Consider the following 12,600-nt stretch of genomic DNA (forward strand, 5'->3'; position numbering starts at 1 on the left):
TCTAAATTTCATGTATCAGAACTAGGTATTAAAGGGAGGAGGGACATTCCAAGAGAGCAGAACCCTATTAGATGCATAGTGGCAAGGGTGAAGCTTTAATGTGTGGGTAAAAGTAGACTTTTTGCCTTAGTAAAAGTAGACCCCTGGTCAATTAGATTGAATAGGTGTAGTGGGGCCAGATTATGGAGGGTCTTGTAGGCCACACATGTGACAGTTGGAGGAACAGATTGTTATCTGGCACCAATAAGAGCCTTTTTTAAGTCCTTGAGCTTCTCAAGAAGTACACAGATGTTATGGAGTTATTATATAATGTCTTAAAAGTAGTGGCTATTTTGATTTGTCTTACACAATGCCATATAAATAGACACATGTTCCTTAAAGATGTTAATATATTTCTGTAAATCAAAATACACTTGTTAACTCCTAATTCAGAAGAGCCATGCAGCAATCCTCTGTAGAGGATCACTTTATAATATAAATAGTCATGTCCTAATTTTTGTGAAGTTTATAAGTTTTGTAGAATTTAAGATAAATACACAGTGCTAATAAATACATATTTTCTTTCTTTTCGGTATTTTCTTATAGTGAATCTGTGAGAAGTTGAAGTTTGAATAGTAAAGTGTCTGTTGTTGCTTCTCCTAGGAGCCGCCAAGCTCTTCCTCGAGATTCTGTCATAGAGGATTTACATCTACAAAACAGATACCTACAAGAAAAACTTCATGTTTTAGAAAAACAGTTTTCAAAGGATGCATCTTCTAGACCTTCAGTAAGTGTACACCTTTTTGTTTCTGTTTTTAAGGTTTAAAAGTGATATCAACTTGTACCTTTATTTGACCCACAACATTAGATTGTTTTTGGAATATTAGTGCAGTAAATCCAACCTTTATTTTTACCAGGTAGTGATGTATATTAACTTCTTTAATCCTTCTTACATAAGTAATCTTAAAATTCTTATGCTTTGCATAAAACTTTATTACAAATGAGATTTTAAATGAAGTTACATTTCCAGTTTTGATGTGGCAAGAACATACATACAATTGGGTAAATTAGAAACTATGTTATAGCATTGTTTCCATTCAAACGTGTGATATATTTCTAGTTTTCCTTTATAAGAAATCATTAATATAGAGTTGTTTGCTGTATCTTATTTTAAAACAAGTAGTGTGCATATTTTTATTATTTTCTTCTTCTTTTCACGTTTCTTCTCTTTCTTCTGCTTCAAGCAGAATCTGTTATTTGACACAACTGCACTTTCTACCCTTGCTACCAGTGTTAATAAATACAGGCATAATATTTTTCACAAAAAGAACACTTTATACAGGAACAGAAAAAAAACCAAAACAGCTTTCAGAATTAAAAATGGGAAGGGAATAGATGCCAGTGACAACTTATACCATCAGATACCTAAAAATATTCTATGGTATTACAGTAATAAAGAAAAACACACAACAGAAGGTATTGTAGATCCTGCAGAATTCAATAAATCTGAGACAAGACCAAAAAGCAAGCCAAGTCCATTTAGGTCAACTAATGGTATCTTGGCAGATGTTAAGTCCATTTTCGAAAATGAACCAGATCCTGAAATTGAGAACATTAGTCAAGACTGTTGTGAAAATAATAAACAGGAACATAAAAACAATGACGAGAATGAGGTAGGCCAGAATGATGAAGGGAAGGGATACATGGCTGAAGATGTGAGTCACAGGAACCACTTGGATCCAGAAGAATCTACCAGAGAGGACCCTGGTTATGCCACAGTTGCTGCCGCACTGGATCTGTGTGCTGAGGAAGATGCACAGGCAAATTGTGAAACCGATGTACCAGTCCAGCCAAGAAATGAAGTGTCCCAGGTGTGAGTCTATGGTAGCCCTGTATGTGTTTGTTAGCTGAATTTTCTGATACCAGGTAGTGTGCATAGATGGTACAAATGGAAATAAATTGTGTAGGATTTGTTAAAAAAAAAAAATTTAACTATTCATGATATTCGTCTTAAGCTCTAATATTTGACTAGTTCCTCCAAAAATTAAAGGTATACATTTCCCAATTCATTATAGTACTCACTGTTGTACCACTACTACTCGTGTAAAAAGAATTAGCTAACAGGGTGATGAAAATCAGGCTCTTTAGAGGTGTTCATTTTGCCTTAGAGATTTCTAATTCAGGATGCTCTGAAATCTCATCACAAACTTTTACTACAGTAAATACTATCAGTAAAAATGTGTTACAATACTACGTGACATTCTTTGGTCATCTCTTTGCCACACATGACAAATACTTTATAATGAAAAGTTGTGTCTATGTTGTGCTGAGGTATAATTTTCATAGCATTTTGCAGAGTATTATTTCTATTTTAAATGGAAGCTTGGAGCATGAGTAACATCTCTAACAATGCAGAAGCAGGATATAAAGACCAGTCTAAGTCTGTAGTTTATGATCTCTCTTATGACACACGACTTTTGGGTCAGTTTACAATCTACAGACTAAGACATGTTTGCCCTCAGGTAAAATCAAATAGCATTTATCTTTTTTTCTTTATCCTTTCCACTTAGATATTCCAGTCACCCAAGTCCTAAAAACAATCAGTAGAAACAAACATTTAAATGTGAAGAGAAAATAGATGAAAGTGTCTTAATTCTTACTTCATTTATTAAGGTTCATAATGCGTTTTTTTTACTCGAGACTTCCCCTGTGTTTCCTTAACTCCCATCCACTAGGAATTTGGTTTCTAGCAGTGTATCCCCCCTTTTTTATTATTTACTCATTTATTTTAGAGAGCACACAGTAGAGAGGGGCAGAGGGAGAGGGAGAGAGAATCTTAAGCAGACTCTGTGCTTGAGCACAGTGACACAGGGCTCAGTCTCACAACCCTCAGATCACAACCTGAGCTGAAACCCAAAAGTCAGACACTTCGCCGTCTGTACCACCCAGGCACCCCTAGTAGTATATCCCTTTTAGCAGGATTCCTCTTCTGTAAAAGAATTGTAAATCTCATAAAATTCATTACAAATTTTATTTAAATTATTTTTACAGACTAGAGAGGTTCATTAGAATTTATTTTCCAGAAATCTGGACAATTTCAACTAATACTTTTAATTTTGTTTTTTGAGAATTGAGGGTAAAAGTGATCCCTAAGTATTTACATAATTGCCTCCATGTTTTAGTGAGGAGAGAACTGTGTTAAAAAAAAAACAAAAAACTTTATATGAAATCATAAGATAGAAGTACTCTCTTCTGTGAGTGATATCTAATGTATTTTATGTCTTTCAAGCAGTGGTACCCATAGGTGTTTATCATTTGATAAATAGCTACCACGGACAGATGAGATGAAGTGAGGGTGACAAGAGCTCAGAGACAGGGCATTACAGATTTCTGTGTCTGAAGAGGCCTTAAAAATTACCCCATCTCATGCCTTCATTTGTAAGATGGAAAAACCGAGGATTTTGCAGGTGGCAGGATTTGCCTAGTGTTGATCAGAATGTATACTTGGGTTAATTTGACAGAGAATAAGCACAGACATATTTCTGTGGTACAGACATCAACAAAGACGTCTGTCTTCTTTTTCTTGCCACTCTATATGTGCATATGCACACACATTCCTTTGAACGAATAGAAGTCTGGTGGATACGAGCAGTGTCTCTGCCAGTGTTCTGTGCCCTCAGGTCAGAATCAAACCGTCTAGAATTTCTTTACTTTTCTATATCCTATTTTTTAGTGTCTTTAATTTTGTTTACACTTGTTTTTATTACCTCAGGATAAATATATCAATGTGAAGTATTTAACCTACTGCTAATTAAAACACATTATAGAGCCATGTATAATGGATATATTTGTACAGTACTGTATTTTTTTAAACTATAATGTCTGTGGAGTTATTGACTTGATAGTCCATCAAGTCACTAGAGAGAGAGAGAAGGGAGTGAAGGAGGACAAACTAAGCTATGCTGAGTATTTACACAAGATTATTTCGTATGATGCTTGTAAATCATACAAGATAAGGTGGTGTTCTTCTTCCCACTGTGTAGGATAAAGTAACCAAGCACATATTTCTCTTTCAAATGACTCGTAGTTTAGGATGAGAAGTAAAAGCTGAACATAAGTAATAACCCAAAGTGGATTCATGCCAAGAGAAATGCAAATATAGTGTAACTGGATTTCAGAGGAGGGAGTGATTGTTCTTGCCCAAGGAAGGAAGAAGAGCTTTCCCAAGAAAGAAGAAGAAATTAAGGCACTGCTTTTTATAGATTTGTGTATTGTTTGCTAGGGCTGTTGTAACAAAGCACCACAGGTTTGGTGGCCTGACAGAAACTTATCTCACAGTTCTGGAAGCCAGAAGTCAAAAAAAAACAAGGAATTGGCAGGGCTGGTGCCTTCTTTAACCTGTGAGGGAAGAATCTATCCCAGACCCTTCTCCTTGGCTTGTAGGTGGCCATTTTCTTCCTGCCCTTTCATATCATCTCTTTTCTATGCATTTGTCTGTATCCAAATTTCCCTTTTTCGTAAGAACACCACTCAGACTGGGTTGGAGCCCACCCTACTGACTACCTTGAATACCCCTGAAAACGCTCCATCTCCAAATAAGGTCACATTCTGAGGTACTGGGATTAGGACTGCAACATATGAATCTGAGGGTGGGGTAGGGTTTAGGGTATAATATAATCCCTAACAAATAATAACCATACTTTTGGACAGGAAAACCTGGCACAAATTAGTTTATTAGCCATTATGAGAGTCTACATGGAGATAATGGAGATAGTCTATGTGTGGACATTATTAAGACATTTTTTTTTTTAGAGATTTTATTTATTCATAGAGACAGACAGAGAGAGAGGCACAGACACAGGCAGAGGGAGAAGAAGCAGGCTCCATACAGGAAGCCTGACGTGGGACGCGATCCCAGGTCTCCAGGATCACACCCCAGGCTGCAGGCGGCTCTAAACCGCTGTGCCACTGGGGCTGCCCCTTATTAAGACATTCTTGACTTTGCTTTCTATATTAATTAAACTGCATTGCCTTTTCTCCTGCAATTCTTATATTCTAATATATCTATTTGGAGCTATTCTTCCTAGAGTTCTCATTTTTTTTTGAGGAAAAATGTTCCCCTTTAGCTAGTGTTTTCTTATCCAATATGTTTTATGCCACTTTTATTATTAAAACTTAAAAATATTTCTAACTTTATTTTCCTGAAGACTTCCGGGATAGAGTCAGATGATCATTTTCAAAAGGAACAAGAGCTTCAGAGGGAAAACTTGAAGTTGTCATCTGAAAATATTGAACTAAAATTTCAGCTTGAACAAGCAAATAAAGATTTGCCAAGATTAAAGGTAAATTTAATGTTCTTTACTCTATTTAGGAAATCTAATGCCTGAAAACTTTTTTCTCCCTCTTCATATTTGTTTATGAAGATGTCAGAAACTCGCATTCGTGAAATATTATGGCAGTGTTACACTTTCTACATTTGTTCATGTAACACTTATTTGTTGAAAGCCTACTTTGTTGTCAGGCACTCTCCTAAGTGCTGGGAAACAGCAATCAAAAAACTTCTTGCACTTGTAGAACTTACATTCTAGTAGGGAAGATTGGTAATAAATAAGTAAAAAGTCAATATATAGTATGTCAGTTGATGTTAAGTGATAGGAGAAAGCACAGTTGGTGTGAAAGGGGCGTGTGTGTGTGTGTGTGTATGTGTGTGTGTGTGTTGGTTGGTTTAGGAGTGTATGGAACTGCTATTTAAATTATAGTAAGAGGGGAAGGCCTTCTTAGTAAAGTGATATTTAAGCAAAGAGCTAGGGGATTGTAAGGAAGTGGGTCATACAGGTACTGGAAAGAGTTCCAGACAACAGAAATAGCAAGTTCAAAGCCCTGAGGCAAGAGGATGGTTGGTGTATTTCATTAACAATCATCACTCTTTAAAATATTAGGACATTTCTAAAAAATTAATTCTCTACATTTAAAAAAAATCAGGGTAATTATCTCTTTTAGGAATTTTACTTTGATTATTAAAAGTTTATCTTTAGTTTTCCAAATCTCATCCTATTTATGGGAACTTTTTTCTTTTGGCTGGCTAATTGTTCCCATTCTGTTTTCTAACCTAGAATATTAGCAGTCTGTTAATTTCACTCGTAATGATATAATTATATCCTACTTCTAGGACCAGAACCAGTACTATTAGTTCAGCTGTTTCTCTGTACCATCTGGGTAAAGGTCTACATATGTAATTAATGGGGCGATTAAATTCAAAGTTCTAAACTCTGTACTAAGGTAGTAATGTGGAAAATATTTCTTGAAATTCATATATAAAATATCCTTGTATTAATGAACTTTAATTCAACATATGTCTTAGTTCAAAATGCTTATTGCTGTAGAGACTGTCTTGTTCAGTTTGCCTATACAGCTAAAGAGACTGATAGTTCAAATGAATGATTTGCCTTTCCTTTTCAGCAGCTATGACTATGTTAAACTGTTCTGTGCTTGCTCTAACTTTTCAGAGTCAAGTAAAAGATTTGAAGGAGATGTGTGATTTTCTTAAGAAAGAAAAAGCAGAAGTTGAACGGAAACTTGGTCATGTTAGAGGGGTGAGTGTGTGAGAATATGCCATATATTTCTTTTGGTATCAGAAGTGATAAGTTGGTAATGAAAAAAGCAAGTTTGGATATGTCGTAAGAGTAGCAATATGCTTTTACTATTGCCAGTAGTCTTGGTTTTTATTCTGCTGTGTCTACAATATAAAACATCATAAAGCTTTTTTCATTTCAAGTCAATGAATTTTATCATGTCACACCTTGCGTGCATTTTAGTTCAATTGGGACTCCACATCTTTTTTCATTGCATCTCCCTTCACACTTTGAAAACATTTAACTTCTAGGAACCCTCCTTCTGCTCATTAAGGTAACTACTAACTGCTTTTAGTCCAATTTTAACATTTTGTAACTATTCTTTATGATTTCCATGGTAGCTTCTTAGTATAATGTTCTGTAATATGTTTCCCAATTTTTTTATTCTTGCATATTTCTTCTCGTTATTTTGTATTCACTTTTTACAATGAATAAATGCTGCTTATGAGGCCCCTGCCAAAGATTTAAGCCCCTGTTGATTTCATGTTAGTAAGTGGCACAAATGGAAGCGATTATTATAAAAACTTATTCAAGTAATAATATTAAATATATGACAGATTTGGTGAAAATATTGAGTTATTACTAGAAAAGTATTCAGAACAAACATCTGACAGCAACATTAATTTCATAAATAAAAATCGGTTAATTTGGCCTTTTCTCAGTTGTGAAAATATATATTAAAATTATGTAAAATTGGGATCCCTGGGTGGCGCAGCGGTTTGGCGCCTGCCTTTGGCCCAGGGCGCGATCCTGAAGACCCGGGATCGAATCCCACGTAGGGCTCCCGGTGCATGGAGCCTGCTTCTCCCTCTGCCTATGTTTCTGCCTCTCTCTCTCTCTCTCTCTCTCTGTATGACTATCGTAAAAAAAAAATTATGTAAAATTATGTATTAAAATTATGTAGGGTTATTCATTGCATAGTGTGAATACTGACTAAAATGCAAATATGTAAGAAGATTCTTTTGCTCAACTGTTAAAAACCTTATTTTAAAGCATAAGAGACAGTTATTAGTGACCCATCTCTATTAACAACTCTACACTAGGTTTTTTTAAATTTCATATGTCTCTTATAGTTATATTAGAAACTGAATTTCTAATCAATGGCTGATCTTAGAGAAAATCACCTCTATTCTGCAATTCAAATTTGGTTACTTATGAGCTTTTTAATGACAAAACTTTTCTTTTGTGGGTTTTTTTCATATAAAGAAAATTCAGGTATACAGGAAAGAACATTAGCTAAATAGAAAATTTAGGTTCTCAAACTTATTAATTTGGAACAGACATCAAGGCTGGAGTATTTGAGATGTTACTTATTGGCTGCATGACTAGGAATACCAGATTCTCTGAGTCCTGAGGATCATAATTCCTATCGCAAAGGATTATTTTAACAATGAATTGAATACAGGTTTTGGCTTTAAAAGTTAGGAATCAACAAGTATAATAATGAGCCTGTTATGTTGTTGGTGTTTTATATTCTACTGTCTCAGATATTTGATCAGATAAAAAGTTAACATATTCTTTTGTAGTCTGGTAGAAGTGGAAAGACAATCCCAGAACTAGAAAAAACCATTGGTTTGATGAAAAAAGTTGTTGAAAAAGTCCAAAGGGAAAATGAACAGTTGAAAAAAGCATCAGGAATACTGACCAGTGAAAAAATGGCTAATATTGAGCTGGAAAATGAAAAGTTGAAGGTAATTTTTTAATGTGATCATTCATATGGGATGTCTTTACTATTATAATTTCTATTTTTTAAGGAAGGTTTTAAATATACTCCTGTTATATGAAATGTTTTTAATGGTTCTCACTCTGGCTGCATAAATACCTACCTGTGTCTGTTCTCAAATATGTGGATGCCTACGCCCCCAGCCCTGATATTGCTCTTTTGGGGTGGGTCCTACTATAGATACTGTGATTTTAAGTGTCAACTCATTCTGGGTAACCAAGGTTGGAAACCTCTGCTCTAGATGACCAATATGAAAGGGAAGGCTTTAATTCTATCAAAAAATGGTCTCTAAAACTGCTTTGAATTAAGTTTTAATGAGTTTATAGGATCTTTTATTTCCTTGTTTTCATAATGTATAGTTTGTTTGTTTGAAATAGGCTGAATTAGAAAAACTTAAAGCTCACCTTGGACGTCAGTTGAGCATACACTATGAATCCAAGACCAAAGGCACAGAGAAGATTGTTGCTGAAAATGAAAGGCTTCGTAAAGAACTTAAAAAAGTATGGCATTCATTACTGATTAATAATTACTTTTTATGTTAATTAACTAATACATCTTGGAAAAGCTGAATGAAAAAGTTAATGAGCATGTCTATTCAGAGTAGATATGAAAAGATTTAGGAATTGTATTTTTATGGCTGCCATCCTTTCACCATGAGGTACACTAAAAATAATAAATTAAGAGGTAGTGTAATGTAGAAGCTACCTGTCTGGGGTTCAAATCCTAGCTCTACTAATTACTAGCTGTGGAAACAAAGGCAAGCTACCGACCCCTCACTATCCCTCAATTTCCTCACCTATAAGATTGGGAATGATAAATATACCTGTTTCACAGAGTTCCTGCAGGATTTAAATGAGTTAAGATTAGTGCACATGGCTCAGAACAATGACTGATGTAAAGTAAGGAATATATGAAACTGTGTTGTTAAATAGTAAGATTCCTTTCTATTTAAGTTGCGAAATATATTCCTTGCCCCAAATAGGTGGTGCTATTTATATGGATGATCCAGTGAATAAACTGAAATTGAGATTTTTAGGCTAGTTACAGCAGTATCTGAATATACTGTGAGGCCAGAGTGTAGTGTGCTTTAAATGAAAGTTTAATAGTGGAAATTATCTACGGTACTTACACATAGTTTATGCTCACAGCTAGGTCTCTCAAGTATTGGTCAAAGCAAAACATCTTCTGAGTGTATTGAGACAAACTATCCCATTATCTATAAATACTACAAAGATGACAAATGTAAAGTAACCACTAGAGTAAAATATTTGCAAATATATTTTTCTAACCTCGTTTATATGATCTGTTCTAATTATGATCATACTGCTATTTTAGAGTAAAGGAAACATTGGATTTTTATTGGAATTTTAATCAGCATTTAGAGTGCCAGGTTACTTTTGTTTTCTGATTTATAGTGGTCATTTTGAATGTATTACATCTTTGAGAACACTATTGTTTTGTTACCTTGTACTAATTAGTCTTTAATGATAGGAGACTGAATCTGCAGAAAAATTGCGGATAGCTAAGAATAATTTAGAGATATTAAATGAGAAGATGACAGTTCAACTAGAAGAGACTGGTAAGAGATTACAGCTGGCAGAAAGTAGAGGCCCACAGCTAGAAGGTGCTGACAGCAAGAGCTGGAAATCAATTGTTATGACAAGGTAGGAACAAATAGTTTAAAACTTGCACAAAGTTTAACCAGTTCTAATGCTGCCATTAATGTTTTAAAAAGAGTATGACACTACTCTGATTAACTTAGTTCTTTCCTTCATGGTGGTTTGCTTTAACACGATACTGTTTTTGTTTTTTGTTTTTTTAACACGATACTTAGGGGCAATGCTAGAACAGGTAAAAGGTGTTTTTTCTTCCTTCAGATATTTAATTTGGGTGGCAGTGCACATGACAAAGCAGAGCTGGGGTTGGGCCGAGGGTGTTGGAGCTGGGTGGGCATCAGGAAACAGCTATCATCTGCGAGCCTCGAACAGTGGTGCCCAACTTCAGCCGGCTGCTGCTTTGCTCCAGCCACAACTCAGCCTCCGTGTTACATTCATTCTCTACCTCAAGTATAAGCCAGGAGCAATTGAGCTGTCTTGTTGCAACCTACACCATACTGGAACTGGGCTACACTGCAATTTTGGAGGGTTTTTTTTTTTTTTAAAGATTATTTATTTTAGAAAGAGAGTACATGTGTGTGAGCAGGAGGAGGGGCAGAGGAAGAGAGAACCCCAAGCAGACTCCCCACTGAGCGCAAGGCCCCTCACCGGGCCTGATCTCAACCCTGAGATCAAGCCAAAATCAAGAGTTGGTCGCCCAACTGACCAAGCCACCCAGGTGCCCGTAGTCTTGGAGTTGTATCTTGAGCAACTTGTTCTTTAAACAGCCTTGACAGATGAATTCAGTAGCTTCAGTTCTCACTGGCCTTTGCATTCTGACCCTAGACATTCTTCCATCCTGTGAACCTTTTCTACAGGTGTGATTCCTACCGGTCACATAAACTTTGTCACTGTCAAAGTGTTAGGAACTCACTAGTAAACATCACCACTGTCATCATGGGTGGCTCATCATGACTCTAATGAGTCAGTAGGCAGCTTTGGTGTCATTCTCATTTCCTGTCTTAAACAGCTGCTTTAAGGCATATAGAAGCCAGAAACTAATATGATGCTACCCATGTCTTCCTCTTAGAGCCATCCTGGATGAAGTGTGTTCTTTACATCTGCTGGCCCCAATGCTAAAGGCAAACTCTTCTTTATCTTACCATATTCATAGAGTTCTTTATGTCCATACATCTCCAGTCTCTCATTTGATGTCTACCTGTTATTTAGAGTGGGCTTGAGGAGGGATGGATCAAGTCACCATCCCTAGCATTATGAGGCTACAGCAAGTCCTACGTGGGTCTGTTGCACTGTACTTGGCCCTGTCCACAGGTCTGAGGAGAAAGGTTATGCAGGCAGATTAGGATACAGCCCAGGTGGCTACAGTCCCAGAGAACGGTTCTTGGTTCCTGTCCTAACACCATACTGATAGTACTCAGAGCCCCTCCTCCCCTATCTTGCTGTCTCTTAACTCTGCAAGACAGCTAGTGGGAGGACTAAATGAAATAACAGGTGATTGAGGGAAAAGGAATCTATCTGTCTTGTCTGCTTGGACCCTAGCAGAAGCTCTCAACCAGCAAGGTTATCAGCTGACTGCTGGTTTGGTCCTTTACCTCCTTCTACAATCACATGTAGACTCAGAATTTTGTTACTTTGAGATTTACTGAGCAGATACTTTACTGTAGTTCATGCTGCATGCCAAACTCTCTGCTTCACGTTAGATGTTCCTCTAAAAGTCCTATTTGCCTGGTTTCTGTAGAGCTGGGTGGTTTCCATGGCTTTAGAAATACTGAAGTCTTACTGTCATTTGTGTGTTCTAAATCTGAGAACTGAAAAGTAACCAAGCATAGGGTGGGCCTTCAGTAAACTCTTCTGAAAAAGTTACAAAATTCTTGTAGAATCCACTTGAGCTAGAGAAGGCTAATTCTAATTCTGATCCTTGGCCTCAAGCCTCCCTAAATCTAAAAACTTTAAAAACCAACAAAAACCTTGCTAGGATCTGCAGCAGGCATTATACACCCACTTAGTAAAGTGGTGGAGAGATTTCTTTGGGACCCATGACACCTAGGTCCTCCTCAGGCTGAAATCTTCAGATTTACTCAATAAACTAATGGCATCTGTTCTTATCAGGCCTAATCCTGACGGCTGAGACAAACTGGGTGGTATTGGAACTATTTTATTTTTTATTTTTTATTTTTTTTAAATTTTTATTTATTTATGATAGGCACACAGTGAGAGAGAGAGAGAGGCAGAGACACAGGCAGAGGGTGAAGCAGGCTCCATGCACCGGGAGCCCGACGTGGGACTCGATCCTGGGTCTCCAGGATCGTGCCCTGGGCCAAAGGCAGGCGCTAAACCGCTGCGCCACCCAGGGATCCCTGGAACTATTTTAAATAGCTGATCAGAGAAGGCCTCTCTGATCGGGTGGGGCATCTGAATGGAGAACTGAAGTCAAGGAGTAAGCTTCTGATACTTCTTCACTCCTCTGGTGGACAGTCTGTCAGATTAAGAACATTCCTTTCCAATCATAGTTTCTAAGGTGTATCAACAACTATTTCAATGTATTGAAATAATAATTTCCCTTCCTTATACTGTCCTCACCTGATTTTCTTGCCCAGCATTCTTTCTTTTTTTCTCTGGTAAAGTTTGAATATTATGAGCATTGTCTCCC

The 12,600-nt window shown here is 36.6% G+C and overlaps 1 protein-coding gene across 1 annotated transcript in view; it reads left to right on the forward strand.

Moving 5' to 3' along the window:
- Positions 1-12,600, forward strand: part of CEP290 (centrosomal protein 290) — a 92,039-nt gene that overhangs the window by 66,590 nt on the left and 12,849 nt on the right. Inside the window, exons 43-48 of the mRNA XM_055336664.1 lie at positions 643-766; positions 5,187-5,321; positions 6,486-6,572; positions 8,138-8,302; positions 8,712-8,834; positions 9,826-9,998. Of these exons, the coding sequence (XP_055192639.1) occupies positions 643-766; positions 5,187-5,321; positions 6,486-6,572; positions 8,138-8,302; positions 8,712-8,834; positions 9,826-9,998 (807 nt within the window). The remainder of the gene's footprint in view (positions 1-642; positions 767-5,186; positions 5,322-6,485; positions 6,573-8,137; positions 8,303-8,711; positions 8,835-9,825; positions 9,999-12,600) is intronic.

Source organism: Nyctereutes procyonoides, unplaced genomic scaffold (assembly GCF_905146905.1).
Source record: "Nyctereutes procyonoides isolate TBG_1078 unplaced genomic scaffold, NYPRO_anot_genome, whole genome shotgun sequence".
Lineage (NCBI taxonomy): Eukaryota > Metazoa > Chordata > Mammalia > Carnivora > Canidae > Nyctereutes > Nyctereutes procyonoides.